Source organism: Ciconia boyciana, chromosome 12 (assembly GCF_034638445.1).
Source record: "Ciconia boyciana chromosome 12, ASM3463844v1, whole genome shotgun sequence".
NCBI lineage: Eukaryota > Metazoa > Chordata > Aves > Ciconiiformes > Ciconiidae > Ciconia > Ciconia boyciana.
In genome coordinates, this window is record NC_132945.1 from 2,866,976 (window position 1) to 2,885,995 (window position 19,020).

Below are 19,020 nucleotides of genomic sequence, written 5' to 3' on the forward strand. Positions count from 1 at the left end.
CCCCTCCTCCCCAGCACCACCTTGCAGCAAAACACCCCTTCTCACTTATTTATACAGAGGACGGAGGAGCTGGTTTAATTGATAGATCTGCAGCTCTGGGGTTTGCTGTGCCGTGGGTGGGTGCAGAGGGTGTCCCAGTGGCACTGGAGGGGAGTCCCAGCACCAGCAAGGCTTAATATTAAGAATATAACTGTAAAGAAGAGCTTGAAATCACAGATATGCACTCACCTCAGCGTTAATGTCATTAGAAAAGGTCGACGTCTCGTGTTTTACAGCCTGGAGCCAAATGGGTCCACAAATTCCTGTAGGGTGAAACCTTCCCCAGCACCATCACCATCACCATCACCCTGAGAGGACGGCACGGCTCGAACCATGCAGCGGCTCTTCCCCAGCGCCGGGGAGAAGTTTCCCAAAAAGTATACTTCTGCTTCAAAGCTACTTTCTAGAGCTGCTTTTCAATATTAAAAAATTATCTTTTTGTCAGAAAAAAAAAGAGGTAACTGTGTCCCAGCTGGAAAGAAGCATCACAACAAGGACATTTCACAGTTCAGTGGGAAGCTCGCTTGACTCAAGCCAAAATAAACTACGGACAAAGTCAGCCCCGAAGTATGAGATATCCTATAGTGCAAGGAAACAATGTTCAAATCAAGACAGTGAGAATTATCTTTGTGTTGTAGGAAATGTTTTGCCAAATGCTAACAAATAGGCTCAGGAGCATCCCAGATCCAACCAGACACCGGGAACTATAGCAGGTAACTCCTACAGAGCAAGTGCTGCGAATTAAATCCAGCCTTACCACTCTCAGTCCCATCTCGTCCTCTGTAGCAAGGTGACCTGCAAAAAGCAGAAGCAGATCAGGCAGCAAATAGTGGTACGAGTCACCCAAAAGGCACCCGAATTATTACAGGTCACGTATTTTAAAGGTAGATTCGGGCATCTGATACCTGATAACCTACACCCTCACCTAAGTCACTTTTCTTATTTGCTTCTGTGCACTAAGCCACAGTTCATTTCCTTGCGTCTGGGAACGACCCCTTGTACAAACGCGCCCTGTTTATCACAGCCAGTCCTCGAGTCGTCGGTCTTTTACACAGCCTACACCAGCAACCCATCCAGATATCTCATCTAGAGGAAATTTATTCTCCTGCCTTTTACAAAAACATAAAAGGGTGCTTATGATTATTTTTTACTATTTTTGCTACATTTTTTTCCACTCGCATGGCTTGACCACGTGAACAGGGCAGCGTGCAGGGATGCAGGAGATGCTCGCGGTGAAGCAGGGCTTAACCCCACACAGCACCGCGCGCTGGTGCCTCCCCTCCCCAGCCACGTCACAGCAAAGGGAAAACAATTTGTGGTTTAGCAAGTTAAACAAAACTTAAATTGATCAACTTTGTATTTTCTTTCTCTTTACTTTCTAACAATTTAGGGCAATTTTTAAAATTAAATACAAAGGCCTTTCCACATTTCAGAAAATTAATCACTTTTGGCATTTATTAGTTATTCATTTCTGTTTAAAACATGTTTTATAATTCATTAAAGTACCTCAAAAATTAAATTCTTAACAGCCCTAGGCCCAAAATACGTTTAAGTAAGAAAATTAAGCACAGTAATAAATAGTGAAGAATTCTGAAATATTAATTTGGCCTGTAGCATTTCAAATGTTTATTTGCAATAATTAATTTGAAACCAAGTTTACATTGCCTTTGTCAGTAGTTTGCCGGGAACTTTCAGTTACGTTACTAATTTCCTCAAATTTGCCCTTCTAGTGGCATATTCCATCACTGACAACCATTGCCGGTGCATTGAAATTAATTCTTTCAGCTATTTTTGAGTTTGATCATTTTCCGTGAGGCACAGAAAATTAGCAAGACGGCTAAAGGATATGTCCCCAGTTTGGCGCAGGGGGAATTAGCTAACCGGAGCTGGTGATTAACATTTTCTGCTCCCCCACCTGCACTGCGGTGCCCGAGCGGCACGATGAAAGCGCTTATTCGAAGACTGGCACGAGCGATAACATATTTGGTGCCAGAAGTAAACGTATGCGCCCCACGCAGAGGCAGCCTCCGATAGAAATAAGTATAAATGCAGATATAAGAAATCCCGTACACCTAAGAGAAGTCTCAATTAAGGAGTTATTACAGTTTCCGCCCCCCCCGGCCCTTACAGGACGCGGTGACACCGGGCAGCGGTGTCTCTTCATCGCCCTTCGGCAAACCGGATAATGTGCTTTTTTAACTTGGCGAGGCAAGCTCTGACATAATTTTTATTCCTGAAGCGTTGTCTAACTAGCAGGATTTAATGAGAACTTTTCTATTGTCAAATTTGTTCCAGATACTGAACCCCGCAGTATCACAGTGTATTAAATCACAGTAAGTTCCCTAATCAAAATAGTAAACGTGTACAAAGTTGTATTTACGAGCATACAGGTGCCTAAGTCGCTTTTGCTAAGGGAGAGTTCAATAGCTTTGAGAAATCACTAAAAATATACACCCGGTCTCTATTTTGATCTCAAAACATCCGTACTGATCTCAAAAAAATCTGTTTTGCGGATTTTGAGGGTTTTGCTCTAGATCAGAAGTTTCCAAATTTGCCTCTTGCTACTGTTTCCAGATCCAAAGCTTTTGTACTTGGCTGCACTGATTTCCTTGCTAAGGAAGAGCAGAGGAAGCGTTAGAAGAGGCGAGCTCTGCACCCGAGCATCGCCCAAACACCTCGACACGGGCTGTCCCCGCGGGTCCCGTGCCAGGGTCCCGTGCCCTCCTCGTGCCACCCGTGGGCCCTGCTGCCATCCCGGCCACACCACGCTTCATCCCTTCTCTTCCTCCATTCCCAGTATCGCTAACAGCGGGAAAACCTCGCCAGAGGGGCTGTGAACTCTGCGCTCCTGGAGATGCTCGGGAGTTGGTCCCTGGTCCCTCCAAGCTCCTTGCAGAGCCCTCCGCTGCAGGCAGCCAGGGCAGGCAGCTGCCTGCGCCTGCTTGCCCTCTCTTCGGTCCAGAGCAGCAGAGCTGCAGCGGGGTGAAGCCGCTTCAGCCCGTGCTGCCGGGCACGGGCAGCGGAGCCAGCCCCCAGCCAGGGGAGCAGCAAATGGTTCTGCCCCCGCAACACTGGAGCGCAATTGAATTCCAACACCGCCTTCCGTGCTGTGCATCCTTCAGCCGTAAGCGGTCTCTCCACGTTTTCCTACGGGATAAAGCCCCGCAGGAAGGTTTCCCGCAGGCCCGCTCCGCCGGCGGTGCGGGGCCGGGGCCGGGCGGTGCGGCGGGCGCGGGGCGCTGCCGCCATCTCCTGGCGGGAGCGGGCGGCGGAGCTGGCGGCTGGGCCCGAGCCCTGAGCCGGAGCGGCGGCAGGGACGGGGAGCGGCGGCAGGGACGGGGAGCGGCGGCAGGGACGGGGAGCGGCGGCAGGGACGGGGAGCGGCGGCAGGGACGGGGAGCGGCGGCAGGGACGGGAGGGGCGGCAGGGACGGGGAGCGGCGGCAGGGACGGGGAGCGGCGGCAGGGACGGGGAGCGGCGGCAGGGACGGGGAGCGGCGGCGCTGCAGCCCCCCCAGCTCCACCGTGCAGTTCCGTCGTGGTTTAACCCCAGGCGGCCGCTCACCCCCCCCAGCCGCTCGCTCCCTCCCCCCGCTGGGATGGGGGAGAGAATAGGAAGGGGGAAAGTGAGAAAACTCGTGGGTTGAGATAAAGGCAGTTCGATAGGGAAAGCAAAAGCAGTGAACACAAGCAAAGCAAGGAATTCTGTCCTGGTTTCAGCTGGGGTAGAGTTAATTTTCTTCCTCATAGCTGGTATAGTGCTGTGTTTTGGTTTTTAGTATGAGAATAATATTGATAACAAACTGATGTTTTGGTTGTTGCTAAGTGGTGTTTACACTGGCCAAGGACTTCTCAGCTCCCCATGCTCTGCCGGGCACCCAAGGAGCTGGGAGGGGGCACAGCCGGGACAGCTGACCCCAACTGGCCCAAGGGCTATTCCAGACCATATGGCCTCATGCCCAGTATAGAAACTGGGGGATGGGCAGGGGGCAGCAATCGCTGCTCGGGGCCTGGCTGGGCATCGGTCAGCAGGTGGGGAGCAGTTGCATCACTTTTTTTTTTTCTCCATGGGTTTTGTTCCTCTCTCTCTCTCATGTTGTTTTCCTTCTCATTATAATTTTTATTATTATTATTCCAATTATTAAATTGTCTTTATCTCAACCCATGAGTTTTCTTACTTTTGCTCTTCCGCCTCTCTGCCCCATGCCACAGGCGAGGGGAGGGAGAGCGAGGGGCTGGGGTGGGGCTTAGTTGCGACTGGGGCTAAACCACAACCCATTCATTCACTCCTTCCCCGGGGCAGGCCCGTGTTCAGCCCTCTCCAGGAAAGCAGGGCTCCATCATGCATAGCCAGTAGAAGAATGGAAGACAAATGCCATCACACTTCCCTATTCTTCCCAATATAGAGGGAGGAGTGGGACTTTTTAGTTGGCGGGGGGGGGAAGGCAGGGGAAGCCTTCCCCAGCAGCCAAGTCACCCTAGAGAAGTGGTTTTCCCCCAGTTTCTATACTGAGCATGACGCCATAGGGTATGGAATAGCCCTTGGGCCAGTCTGGATCAGTTATCGTGGCTGTGCCCCCTCCCAACTTCTTGTGCGCCCGGCAGAGCATGGGGAGCCGAAAAGTCCTTGGCTAGTGTAAACATTACTTAGCAACAACTAAAACACCTCTGTATTATCAACACTGTTTTCAGCACAAATACAAAACACAGCCCCATACCAGCTGCTATAAAGAAAATTAACTCTATCCCAGCCAAAACCAGCACAAGGGGCCACGGCTTCAGCCACCAAGTACCACGTTAAACACCGCAGAATCCCCTCCCAGGCACTGCAACAGGCGCAAGGAGCTGAAGTTGTCCCAAACATGCAGCGTGGTTTTGAGGTTGCTGTCTATCTGTACCTAACCAGGACCACTTCCCCCCCCACCCCCCCCAAGAGAAGAGCAATGGAAGAATTGCTCCCTCTTTGTGCAGGAGCCCCTGTGCTGTGCTTCACCCCTGCTACTACTGCTGCTTTCTCAAAACTACTAAATTCAGCCCAAAAGAAATGAAAGACAACACATTACCTGTTTCTAACTCCTTGCTACATGATCAACGTTCCATTTAATTACAAAGACCTCCAAACAAGCCTTAAGGTGTCCACCAGCACATCCAGCTGCCAGATTAGCAAGGCACAGTGCCTGCATCTGTGCTCCGCAAATGCAGTTATAATCCCCCCTCAAAAGCCTTTAGAAGTAAAAGCAAACAACTCCCTTAAATTAAGGGGAATCTAGCTGTTTATGGTTGTGAATCCCAGCCTCCTGGTCTCCTCAGCAGAGACCAAGACACAAATCTGGATGCCGAGAACCACAAGAGCCAGAAATGAACCTGTTTGGGAATAAAGTGATTTGCACTATTAGCCAGTATTAGGGCATTAAACCTTGTTGTTTAGACACTGAGGACTCGACATGGTGAAACACCTCTGGCAAAAGAGTTTTCCTATGTGTCTTTCGAGAGGCATACAAGAAGCCCCGGCCTTTAAGAGAAATTCCCCAGAAGTTCTGGGGGAAAAATTGTTAAATAAAAACTTAAATACAGTTAAATCCATATTTTGGCAGGATGGCTATGCCAGCAGACATAGGCTTCCTGCTACATGCTAGTGCTAGGGCAAAGATGCGTTTGAAGTGACGGATGGTATGGCAGCAGCACAGACGCTGCCCCGCTGCAGCCCTGCTGGAAAGGAAACGTATCACATGCAGTAGTAAATCAGTAGTAAATCACAACCTTCACTTCGTAACGACAAGGAGCAGTCTGAAAAGGGATTTCTGCCAAGAGGGGTGTATCATTTAACTGTGGTCTGTCCTTACCTCCTGCTCTCCATCCTCGAGGTCCACCACTGAACAGGTTAAGCTCAAGGAGCAGCATGCTCTGGTCTCCTCGGTGTCCCAGTTCCTCGGTGTCCAGCATGGTAATGCACTGTGCTGTTGATGATGCAAACTTGATCTAGTGACTACCTATGGAAAGCTACTCAGCTGAAATAAGCACATTTGAAGTATCTTTGAGAGCTTTTTATTCACCTTAAAACATTTTCTACCCCATAAAAGCACAAAAGACAGACGTGGGAAGGTGCCTCAGTCACAAAGCTTCAGAGATGAATCATGGGGAAAACAGCTTCTGAGAACCAACATTTGCAGGAAAGCAAAATGAGCAGGATGTGCTTGATTAAGGCACATTCTGTAGTCTCCTTTCCAACACTTGGCTTGTCCCTGTTCTTGGTTTCTGGAAACACTCACTGGCATCTGACGAGTAAGGTTGGTTGTTTTTTAATCCATGCCTTGTCTCTTCTCCCACCAGAAAGGTCTTCACCAAGCCTACAGGAATCACTATCTGAGACTTTGGGGTTTTCAGGGCTTTTTTTTGTTGTTTTAAAATCATTTCAAAGTAATTTTTTTGTCCAATTTGGTTATTCTTTCCTGCCTATCTTCAATGAAATAGAGGAAATCACCACCATCTTAGAAACTTTCTTACCTGTTGCCTGCTACATGGCTTCAGTCACCCACTTCTTCCCCGCTCAAGGCATAGCTTTGCCGTTTGCTCTCCAGCTGTGGGAGGAGACCGCAGGACCACCTCCACCACCACCGCAGCTCCACCAAGCCCTGGCCCGACCTCGGGAGCCCCCGGGCACACTGCGGGCTGGCACTGCTGGGCAGGGGCAAGGAAACAGCTCTCTGCCACAAAGAGCTTGGTCCTCATTTGGCTCCTACCTTTTCCTTTCCTATTTCAGTTACCCATTTATTAATGACAACGTTAAACAACCAAACAGAAAACACACCCCAAACCATACTGAAGCACTGGATCCTTCCCCAGGTGCCAAGGGGTGTCTGCGGGTGAGCTCAGAGCTCCCTTCTCTGCCCGTGCCGGCGGCCAGGAGACTCCACCACCAGGCAGGCCTAAAGTGCTTTATTGTGCGAGCAAACATCACCTGGGAGATGGGCTTACTTCAGGCAACTGTGGAAAAATCCTTTCTGTGTATTTGGACTGATAGGGTAACTGAAAAACAAGGTCTCTGTAACCCATTTTGAATACCAACAGCAACACTAGTTACCAAATACCTTACAAGCATTTTAAAGTGGAGATATTGCAACTTAACTTCAACGCTATTATATCCAAGTATCCCCTATTCTTGTCCCGTGACGGGCATTATTAGCTGCATACTGAGCTGTTCCGTCACTTACCAGCAAGGAGATCAACCACATTTGGCTTTGCAGTAACAGCTCATACCGGACAGCAGAGTTCACTAATCTGCAGCGATTCATCAGCTTAAACCCAGAGACGAAGCGGTGTCAGGAGGCAGAGCCGTCTAACGCAGCTCCCGACGCCTCGCGTGGCAAATGCTGACGCACAGATTTAACCCTGACCAGGTGTGCAAGTCCTTTTAATGTGATTACTCTCTGCCTGTATTTTCAAAGGACCAGACCTTTGCAGGAAAATTATTTCCTCCTAATATATAAAGTCAAAGCTGAATAGATACCTGAAAAACATATAGAAGGCAGATCATCCCACCCTGAAGTAATACATCAATCCTATCAGTGAATGTATGTTTTATTGAAAGTGTGGCATGAAACACTTGACTGAGTATAAATTTATAAACAGCTCTTGATGTATGTGAGATTTTTGGCAAGGTTTACCAAATAATGCAACTGACAGTACATTTAATTTAGGAATGTTCGCTCATTGGTTTTTATATCAATTTTAAAAAAAGGAGTTGATGAACTTCCAAATCATAAATGATGGATTTTTGTCAACTATAAAATATTATGAATTTGCAACCTTTTTATTCTAGTACTCAAGGAACTGCCAGCTATTTAAAACTGTACCTTTATCATTATTCACAAAGTTTAACAAAAATAAATACAATTTCGAGGTTGTCTTTGGCATGTCGTAATTCAAGGCAATAGTATCTTTTAGCAGCACAGTGCGAAGAAAAACAACATACCATACAATGCACTACTAGATTCAGCCTTACAAGGAGAAGAGAACGTAGTACAATGCAAACTTTAATGTCAATATATACAGAGCTTTAAAGAAAACATTTTTTTAAAATTAAATGAAATAAATACAATATGATACAAAATCCACAATATGCTTAGAGAAAGAAATGACAGTTACAATATCTGATAACGGGGACCTTTTGTATAGTTTCATCTTTGAAGTACCTCAGAGAGCATGTAATTCATTGCACACTGTTTTCAGTTAATGCCCTTTCATATATTGAGATTTATCGCCAGTCACGTGCCAGAAGAGTTTTAGCTCTAATCAGAGTATCAGTGCAAGATGCCAAAGTGCTTGGGATATTACGACAATGCAATTACTTAGCAAACGCTGCTCATAAGCCTAATGCAAAACACACAAAATAGGAACACTTTGTCCTGCAAAGGAGATCCACCTCGAGCATCTTTTCAGTTCTCACATAAAACCCACCCCCAAACAGGATTGAATGTTATTCAAACTCACTATTGGTGATAATAATTAAGATGTGGGCAATAGCTTAAGAGGCATAATCAATTAGATATCTTTTAAAGCTTTCAAAGAAAGTTTGCTTTCATTACACAGGAAAAAAAAATCTCAAGAAAACCAGTCACTGATTATTTGGGGAGGACTTCTAATTACATAAGTTATTATAATACTCAAGTCAGCTTTAGCTATACACTAGGGGTGGTTTTTTTTGCTTTTAAATTTGTATTCATTCTTCTATTCCCAAAGAAAAATGTAGGCTTATCCACAGCAACATAATTTGGGGGAGTAAACATTTACAAAAAATACACTGAAGTAGGGACAAACAGTATCCAGAATGTACTTAACTAAAGGGGTGTTAATGCGGAAGGATGGTACGGTATGAATGACAGCGTAGGCGTGTTACCAACAGGTATCAATACATACCCAAGAAAGTTTTTGAATAAACTTTCAAGGAGAAATTTATTTTTAAATCATATAGAGCTCCCATAGGATTACATCAGGACTCTATTATGACGGCTTCAGAAGCCTTCTGAGAAGTTTGAGAAAGAAAAACCTGCTCTTCCCTTCCCTCCCACAAACATTTGCAAACTTCTAATTCTGGATAGGACTGAAAAACTTAAGTGCTACAGAAGTAAGTAAAACCCCATGTTTGCATTGATGTTTCAGCCTAATTTTGTTGATACAAGTCAGGATAATTACTATAGTATTGTGAAATCCATTTAACTCAAATTTTACAAGCTATCTCAACCTTTTAATTGTTACATTTGAGGGCAGAGCACCGAGTACTGGATGCAGCAGTCTGTCACTGCAAATGGCCAGTTTGTAAGTACACTGCAAGTAACTTCCAATTGTTGAACTTTGCTAGAGGTAATTTTAACTATTGGACATAGGAATATTAGCTTTGGAAAAGTAATTAAAACATGGAAGACAGAATTCAAGCTCAGTATGACTGACTTGGGTGAGGTTTTGGATGCAAGGAGAACATTTAAACCATACTACAACGTGGGCCTCAAATGGACAGTACGCTTAGACCACCTACACCTTAGGCTCTTCGCGTGGTCAAAGAGAATTTACTAGTTTTAAGCATAATGGGAAAAACCACACAACATGCTAATGGCATTGAGACTACACAAGCCACAAAACAGTGGCTTGAATGAATCCACCCATGGTAATGCTCTCGGGTATGGGCACCCTGCGTTATGCACCACTGGCTGATACTGATGCCACTGCACAGTTTTTGGATACGTAACAGGAATACGATAGAGTTCCTCACTTTTTATCAAAAGGATAACTGAAGACAGAAATGGCGATATCCAAGGGGTGAAAGAACAGCAAGACATGTCATGAGCCTGCTCCAGCTCCAGCTGATGTCTGTGGGAATCTACTCTCTTTAGTGAGAATGCATCAGCCTCTACGTGCACTTGAGAACTGGCACTTATTTATAATTGCCATTACCAAACATCAGAGTAGAAGCTATTATGCTGGCAGTAACAGAAGCCCTATCCAAAATATTGTATCACTTGAGAAATTAATTAGTTCTCTGGAAATTCCTCTAAACACATAATATGTATACCTATTTCTTCGTAATTATAAGCCTTCGTAAAAAACATCACTCTTACTTTAAAAAAAATCAGTAAGATAGTAGAATTGTAACTAGTTGGTAATCTTGAACTGTGCAAAGACCATAAGAAAGTGAAACAAGTTACACTAACCTCTCACTCCAGCCAACAGCAAGTTCAAATAAGCGTTCTTCCATTTCAAACATTTAACTCATTACTCATGAGCAGACCATGCTACTTTTTAATAATTGCTTAACTGAACGAAACCTAAGTTTGAAAAAAGGATGAGAAGTATGCAAAAGATTCCAAGAGAAGTATCACAAAGATGATGATCCTTAAATACTATATAGTAAGAGTAAACTGCATGTGAACTCTTTTGTATCCCTGTATATCCAAAATGTTTCCAAGACTGATATGCTAAAATATTCATAGCAAGTGAACTTCCCCCCCAAATTAAGGGTTAAAATTGGCATACCAGGGTACACTGGCCTGTCAGATATAACAAAGGTGTTTGTCCATATGTTTTCCTTGTGATAAGACAACTTTGTAATGTTGCAGTCACTGAAACCTTGCTTTTACCCCAGGAGTACCACTTGCACTAAAGGCTAGTAATGATATAAAAACAGCAGGGATAACTTTATAGAAGATGTTTTAACTTCTTTGCTAAGAATCAGAATATCCATCTTGTTTGTGTACTTTTCCTCTTACCACCTTTGTTTTGCACACCGAGAAGAACTTCAGTACCTCCAGCTGCTTACAACTGCTTTTGTGCAAAATGCTTTTAAGGTGCTTATAATGTGGTGCTTCTAAGCAAGCTAAAAGAAAATACCAATATAAACACTGTTAAATGATTCATGAATAAAGCCATTAAAGACCAGCTGCTACCATACAGGAAAGCTGAAGACAATTCAAGTTTGATGTTTTAGTTGTGTTCCACGCCTCGCATTACCCTCTACCCCCAACACAGTTTGTCCTAGTACATTTCAACCCCCATTATACCTTGACCTTGGGCTAAGGTGGCTTTTTTCCACCACCGTTTTTTTTTCTCAGCGTGAATTCAAATTCTTCTGGTGGTCATTTGTAAATTTACAAAATAATTATACCGATAGACTGTAGACAAGAGGTTTACAGGCATTCTTGTTGGCAAAGGTCTTCAGTAATGAAAAGAAGGATGAACCAGCTGCATAAGGGGCAGATTTCGTACTAAACAATAAGCTTTCCAGGAAGCAGGTGTGTTCTTTGATAAGCTTTTCAAAGCATTTCAAACAGGCACCTCAAAACTAGGCACAAATGGCCCCTAAAGCTTCCAACATCTATCAAACACTCAAGAAATTTAGTATGGGGTATGTTCTGCATGATACAAATAGCACACCTATGTTTGCTACATTCATTAAGTCTCAAATCTACATATATTCATACCTAACTATTTGGCCAGATAATTTCCATCTTCCCCCACCACAACAAAGTAAAGCAGCTTATCTAATAGTACTTCCAATGCCACCAAGTACTTCACAGGTATAAGCAAACACCAGCACTCTCTGCCTTTTAAGATGAGTTACTACCGCCGCTCTTGGCAGCTGGGCCAGAATTCTCCCCAAAGATTTTTCTTTCCATCTCAAAATGCCGAGTTCTGCCATCACTGGTGTCTTGTAATTGGCTACCGAAGGTATCCAAACCAGGAAATTCAACGATGGCAAATCAGTCTGAACTGCATTTGATTTTTGGTCAGTTGGATTCTCTAACTGTTGGTCACTAATATACTTAATATTTAAAATGCATATCATCCTCCTATGACAGTACAATCGCACAGTAGTGTCTACAACTTTTGAAAATACTTTTAAGCTCATCGTTTCTGAATGCATTAGTTCCCAGCCTACTAGCAGTTAGCTCTGGTTTTGAGTCAGAAAACCCCAAGAAATTCTGGCCCTGAAATTAATTTCCTCTCCATCACGGCATTTAGAAACAGCTGAAGTCCTAACACCAAGACAGAGAGAGCAAGGGAGTGCTGGTGACAGGATGTTGTCAGTAATTTGTCCATAACTGTGAAATTTCTTGGTCAGAATTCCCTTATCTGGGCACACTGCAAGGCTTATTTATTTTCCCAAGCTACCCCTACAGTTAGGCAAATAGAATTTTGCATTTATGTTCTGTAATATTTGTACATGCGGCAAGAGATTCAGATAGAAGCAACGTTCTATAAAAATCAAATAAATAAAAAATAAAATCCACGTGCCAAGTTTGTTATAATAAAGTGTCAGTTTGTCTTACATGCCAAACAAACTTAATATTGGATATATTCAGTAGAAACAACGGCCGAGGAAGCAGTAAGATAGTCATTGTACAAATGGATAGACGATATAAATAAAAATTATTGGATTGCATGATGTTGTCTTAAAGTGGTACCAATGTTATTTAGATCCTTAATTTTGACAGTTTATACGCATACTTACTTTCTCCAGCTCAGTGCAGGACACAATACCATTTGTGGTAACAACTAGAAATGTTCATTTTCCTGTAAGAGCCCATTTGTTAACCAGGATTTCTTTTGGGTCACAAGTGATCAAATCAAGTTTGTGGGTCAAGTGCAGAATCTTACACATCCCTTTTGTTTCTATTTTCACATAAACTTACCAGTTACCAGCACCATGCAAACACAGACCTTCCAAATTAACACTAATGCATTTAACACTGGCACAATACATTAGTCAGCTTTTCATAGTAGTAATGAACAAGTTAAATGAATTAAGTTGAATGAATTAAGTGCCCAATCACAAAATTAAGAATGTGTCCTTCACAACAGGGTCTAAAGGTGTGAAGAAAAGAAAGCTTACACTGACACTTTATATACAACTTGGTCATTGGTAACGGTCCCCTAAACCATTTTTTAAATGAATCCAGCAAAACTATACAGAATGTGAAATAATATTTGCAACAGATCTCTTAAAGGACAGTGTAGAGAAATTCATTATGGTGTACCTGATGTTTAAATTAATTTAACAGATACGGCCTGTAAAACAACACAGTATGAACCTGTGGATTTTTTTTTTCTTTTTAAAAAAAGGACTTTTACAGAATTCAAGTAGTGTAGCAGGAAACCATAGATGCCTTTTGATCACAGGTCAGGCAAAATAGAGCCACTTATTGGATTTTCCCCTTGCTTCTGTCTGCTAAGGTGTCCCAGTGGATCTATAAGTCTGTTGACGTTAGCTTTTTCATGCTCCGTCGCTGAGCTAAACTTGAGGCTGCAACAGGCTCTAACACTGGCTGAAATGTCTTGTGATTCAGTGCAGAATATGTAGCAGCCATGGCTCCCTAGAGAACAATGAAATATATAAAAGGCTGTAAAGGTCATTTTTATTAGAAAATAAAACAACTGAATATTAAATTCTTAATTAACTCTATAAAAAAACCCCAGGACTTATGGCAGGTCATGCACATTCTCTAAAGTTTGTTTTGGAAAAAAAAAAACATTTATTGCTAAATCCTTCAGGTTTCTAAGCACGGGTATCTGAAATTCTTTCCTGTGTATTTCTTTTACATACCTTAGCTGTAGGAGTAACCTTTTAATGTGGGTCAGAATTAGTACCTTCCAAGCAACATCAGCATCTATTTATCAAACAGCCACTTAAGTGGCTATTCCGGTCCTGACTTATAAAGACAACACAATTAAGACTGGCTATCACAGGTCCTTGTTTTTGAGTCCAAGAGAACTAATGAAGTCAACTTAAAAGCTGTCTGCATACAGTAGAGTGTTTTTGTGTCACAAGTCAGAAACACAAATACAGAACACACAGATAAAATACTGGTGGAAAAACTGTAGTGTAGTTTATTAATTTATGTTAGGAAAGCACAATATGAGCCAATCATAGAAACAAATCCCAAAAGATTTCTTGTATATCTTGTATAAGAATGCTAGGAGGTCTGTGGAAGGCTCAGTCTCTGATAACTGTCCTACCAGCTTCCTATATGGCCAAAGCTACCTTAATCTTTGAAAACAAAACACCCGGAAAAATCTCTTCCTTTACATACAGGTTAAAAAAATTAGTTTGCCAATAATTTGCCTGCTTATGTAACTTAAATATGTATGTTCTAGGGAAAACAAAGAGAAAGCTGATTACTTTTCCAGAGACCAAAAGAAAAAAAAAAAAAGAGAGTTCTGCCTGTAGCTCTCAGAGTGACCCAATTCATTGTACATCCACCAGCACAAGCAACATTCAGCCTTCAGGTTGTTTTACCTTTACTAGATGTGGTGCATCTTGCCTGTTCAGTTGATAATGCGGCAACTGGTCCCTACAGGCTATCCACGAATGTTTTAATACTTGTTCTGCTGTATACCGCTGATGTGGATCTACATGAAGCATATGTGATAACAAGTCCTAGATAAAAATGAAAAACAACACGTATTATTCAGTTAAAATAGTCTTATACAGACTTTAAAGCATTATGGCAGCAATGAAAAAAGTACCCTATGTGGCAGGGATTAACACAATGCAAACACACACACACAAATCAGCAGATAAATTGGTTCATTCTGTGCCTTGACACTGCAGAAGTCTGAAAACAATGTGTTGTACTATTTAATCAGTTTAACAGAGCAAGCCTTTATTGTAAAGAAACTTACTGCTGTTTCTGTGTTTCATATTTCAGTTAGTTTTATTAATATAACCTTTAAAAGACTAGAAATCCTATTAAAATTTAGCAGACCAATTTTATGGAAGAAAGCTATTACTTGCAAACATCTCTCCTCACATTTGTGCTACACATTTGGGGTCTGCTGACTACATTTTACAACTGAATTCATATATAGTGATATACTATTAAAGAATTTTTCCTTCAAGGAGCTATATAAAGAGTAAAGCCAACAGAAATGGACACTTGTTTTTGCCTGTTTAGAAGCATTAGCAATAAGCTACTAATTACAACGGTGATCAAAAGAAGAGCTGGGTGGGAAGGGCACAGAACAGAGACAGGAATAGCTTGAAAGAAAACAAAATATGAACAAGCTGACAGAATGTTCCCTTTGTTTTAGGTACAAAATGTTAAGCATTCTTAAATACACAGAAGTGAATTACTTGCGCTAAGACAGCATCAGCCAACAAGTATTCTGAATCACTCCTACTGAAATGAACAAATAGTGCAGTTCCAGTGGATCAGGAAAAGATTTAGTACTAATGCCAAGCTTTATAAAAGGTAACAGCGGTGACTAAGATACCTACAGACCAGGCCAACGCCAAACCCAGAGAACATATACAGCAACTGCTGAGAGATGCAGTCTTTAAGTAAAACGACAGCTGCATAATCAAGCTGATCAAGATTTTCAGCAAGATATCCAGATATATTTGGTTGTTCAAGTACTAGTTTAATTGCTGAAAGTACTAACAAAGACAAAAGACCCGATGAATTCAGCATTGAACGACATTTAAGAAATTGCACCACAAAAAAGTTAACCTGTTAACGCGAGACTGGTTAGCTACTAGAACTAACAGATAATTGTAAAAAGTCATCCTTCCATTTAAGGAATCCCAAACACACCTGATTTTGGTCCAGTAAAAATAAGGAATAAAAGAATACTGATGATTAGAAAAGCCTATACTGGGACCTATCTTATTTAAAAATGTTCATCAGGGACTTGGGGGAAGCAAGAGAGTGCACTCTTGCCAAGTCTGCAGTGGGACACCAAACTGGAGGCATGGGGAAAGAGCTCATGAGTTCAAGGGCAGGGCAGCCATCCAAAAGTACCTAGGCAGGATGGAGTAATGGGCTAACCAGAGCCATACAAAATTCAGCAAGGACAAATGCAAAGTCCTGTGCTTGGAAAGGAAGAAATTGTTGCCAAGGTACAAGGTAGGGACTGACTGGCTGGGGACCAGCTTTGCTGAGAAGGACCAGGGGGTTTTGGTGGTAGCCCACAAACTGAACCTGAACTACGAGTGTGACATGGCATCCAAGGCAGCTGACAGCACCCCGGGCCGATGCACAGCAAGTAGACTGAGGGAGGTAATTGCATTCCTTTAGCCAGCACAGCCAAAGGAATGGAGACAGAGGACAAAGTAAAACACGAGAAGTTCTGGCTTGAAATTAGGAGAAGCTTTTTCCTCATTACAGCAGTCAAGCAGTGGAAAAAGCTGCCCAGGCAAGTTGTTCAGTCTCCACCCTTGGAGGTTTCCAAAAAACCAGACTGAATAAAGCCCTGAGCTACCTGGTCAGATCTCATAACTGACCCTGCTTTGAGCAGGAGGTTGGACTAGGTGACCTGCACTGCAATAAAGTTTGCAGGTAATAGCAGCAAACTACTGAGTTAGACTAGTCTATTTTATGAAGTTCAGTAGATGTTCATTTGAACTGTACAAAAACATAAGAACAAAAACAAAACACATTTACACCTTTGCTGCATCTGAAACAGTGTCCCAGTTGCCTCCACTTAAAGAGAACTTTCCACTGCCTATCCGTACCAGGATCTCCTCTGGAGTATCATTAGGACCATTGGCAAATGGAGTATAGCTGTTGGAAAAAAAAAAAACAAAAACAAAACAACCCAAAATGCCTCATTATAGGTAAGAAGCTGCAAGAAATTGGTAAAATCTCATGAATCATTCTGAGTAGATATCCCACTGCTGACAGAAACACACTATATATTACTAAATACTTCTTCTATTAGCATTTCATCTTCGAAACTATATTATTTTCTTTTCCCCGTAATTGTGGTTAATCAAGTACAATAAGTGGGAAATGCAGACTAAAAAGATGTCTTACATTAATAACTTAATAATGCATTCTAATCAGTACAGACTTTCAAGTTAAATAGAAGTGATTCATAAACACAAATTACGCTAGATTACCAAAGCATGTAAAGTAATCCAAACCTGGAACAGTACGCTAACAGAATGGCGCAATAAAGCTGGAGTAATATCCTGTTTAGGGTATGTGCATTTAATTAGACAGAGAATGAGTACAATGTACACACATCTATCATCAGGGGAAAAGCTACAAGAAAATTTTCACGATAGCTTTGGGTTTTTTTACTTAAGTGAGTTTGGGAGGCTTAAGCCACAAGATCATTGGTTTTGCAGGCTTATAACGGTTTACAGCGTTTCCTGTAAGTTTGGCTTACTTTCTAGAAATCCTACTGCAACAAACTGGAAAGAACTAAATTGGCAAATCTGAAAACTGATCTGAATCACTTAAATACACCTTTTAACAGTGTCAAAAGTATTACAATGTTCTGGCATCTCCTGTGAGCATAGGCTAGTACCAAGTTAGTTTTAACTATAAAACCCAAATCTTATTCTGATTAAGTAGTTACATCGTAATACCCCTTAGATTTCAATTATTATTGTTTGCAAGCTAATTTAAGCTTAACGCATTCTATCTTAGTACTTTGAAAGCTCCGCATAGAAGAAAGATCAACCAGCAACATCAACAGAGGTTTAGGAACTATCGCAGCCAGTTATTTAGTCTTTCAGTTGGTGAGCTTAAGAGGAACAAAATGGAAAGATAAGAATTCATGCTGGACCATTCCTCCCCCATACTTTTGGCCTGCCATATCTTTTGTTTAGACGACGTTTCCCAAGTGTGCAAGCAGTATACTGTCCAGTATCTGCATACTTGCACTTAAATCATACAGCAATCTGAGTTTTGATGACAAAACTGTAGTGGTGGTTTTACATGTGGAAATACAAATTTATCAAGAGGAACAGTTTCCAATAAATAGTATTTATCTATAAGACCAAAAAAATTTGATATTCTCCTGTGAGAGCAGAATTCAGAAAACCTTTTATCATTCAGCCATTAAGCGCTTCATAGTGCTTAATGAAAGTTTAAAGGTTTAGAAAACTTAAGAGGTTACAAGCCAGTGTGTTTTACAAAAGGGCCAGGAGTTGAGCCTGTGGCAGGAGATACAAGACGGTGAACTACAAGGGTACTAAGGTGGGAGGACAAGAGGCAGAAGGAGAAAGAAGAAAACCACCACATACTTTCACAGACTAAATTCTCTCCTGGAAACTGGGGAGAGTCTTTGGCGTCCCCCAGTCATGCACTATAGAAGACAGAAGCCTTGAACCTACCTGTAAGATAAGCCTACTTTATGTGTGCATTTACTTATAGCTTCCTGTTCCACTTCAGTGTCTTTGTCATTCTGCATTCAAATCAATGAGGTAATATCTTTCGATTTTAATGAAAGCATGGATTCATGCAGCTTGCTGGAATCTTAGGTAAACAAAAAAGTTAAGAAGTATTTCTCACCCTGCCAACATTGTGTAAAGAAGAACACCCAAGCTCCATATGTCGCAAGCAGCATCATAACCCTGTCTCATGAGAACCTATAAAACAAAGAGTGTTAAAGACTTTCCATATATTAAAGAAACACCCCAAACCAATACCACTACACACAGCCTAAGGAAGGGTAAGTCAATCCCAGGATAACTTCAGAGGCTTGACTATTTATTTTTCAATATACAGGTTACAGTAACTATCGACAATATTTCTCGTTCCCAGAACATCATCTCTTAAGATTCTCAACAGGCTTACATCTTATTTTTGAGGGTGGATTCTGCTATTTTTAAAGCAGGTTTATTATAAACATATGCACCAGTGTTGAGAAAGTATGTATAGTTATATTTAAGGACAACTAGCAGAATTTTTATTTTTTTTTTTAGCACTGCTAAAAAGTTCAAGTACTTCATGCATCAAAAACAGCATAGGGAAAACACAAGGCAGTTTAAGATACCTCTGGCGCCACAAAGTTTGCAGTGTAGCACGGAGTTAGAAGTAGTCCATTTTCTCCTCGAAGTTGTTTCGCAAATCCAAAATCACAAATCCTGATAGAATCAGCATTATTTGAATCATCCGTATATAAAATATTACTAGGTTTAAGGTCTCGATGCACTACCTTTAAACAAAGAAATAGTAAAATCTGTCATTTAGAAGTTGCG

General features: G+C 42.0%; 1 protein-coding gene across 7 annotated transcripts in view; it reads right to left on the reverse strand.

The window, feature by feature from the left end:
• Window positions 1–7,636: 7,636 nt before the first annotated feature.
• The window catches only part of RPS6KA6 (ribosomal protein S6 kinase A6), a 44,456-nt gene continuing 33,072 nt past the window's right edge, over window positions 7,637–19,020 (reverse strand). For 6 of the 7 annotated variants that reach the window (XM_072876959.1, XM_072876955.1, XM_072876954.1 and 3 more), the window contains 5 exons: window positions 18,816–18,977; window positions 18,332–18,408; window positions 16,474–16,591; window positions 14,326–14,466; window positions 7,637–13,402 (listed from right to left, as the gene is read on the reverse strand). In XM_072876959.1, coding sequence (XP_072733060.1) covers window positions 13,277–13,402; window positions 14,326–14,466; window positions 16,474–16,591; window positions 18,332–18,408; window positions 18,816–18,977 — 624 coding nt within the window. In that variant the 3' untranslated portion in view covers window positions 7,637–13,276. The remainder of the gene's footprint in view (window positions 13,403–14,325; window positions 14,467–16,473; window positions 16,592–18,331; window positions 18,409–18,815; window positions 18,978–19,020) is intronic. The other variant, XR_012044745.1, reaches the window with a different exon arrangement.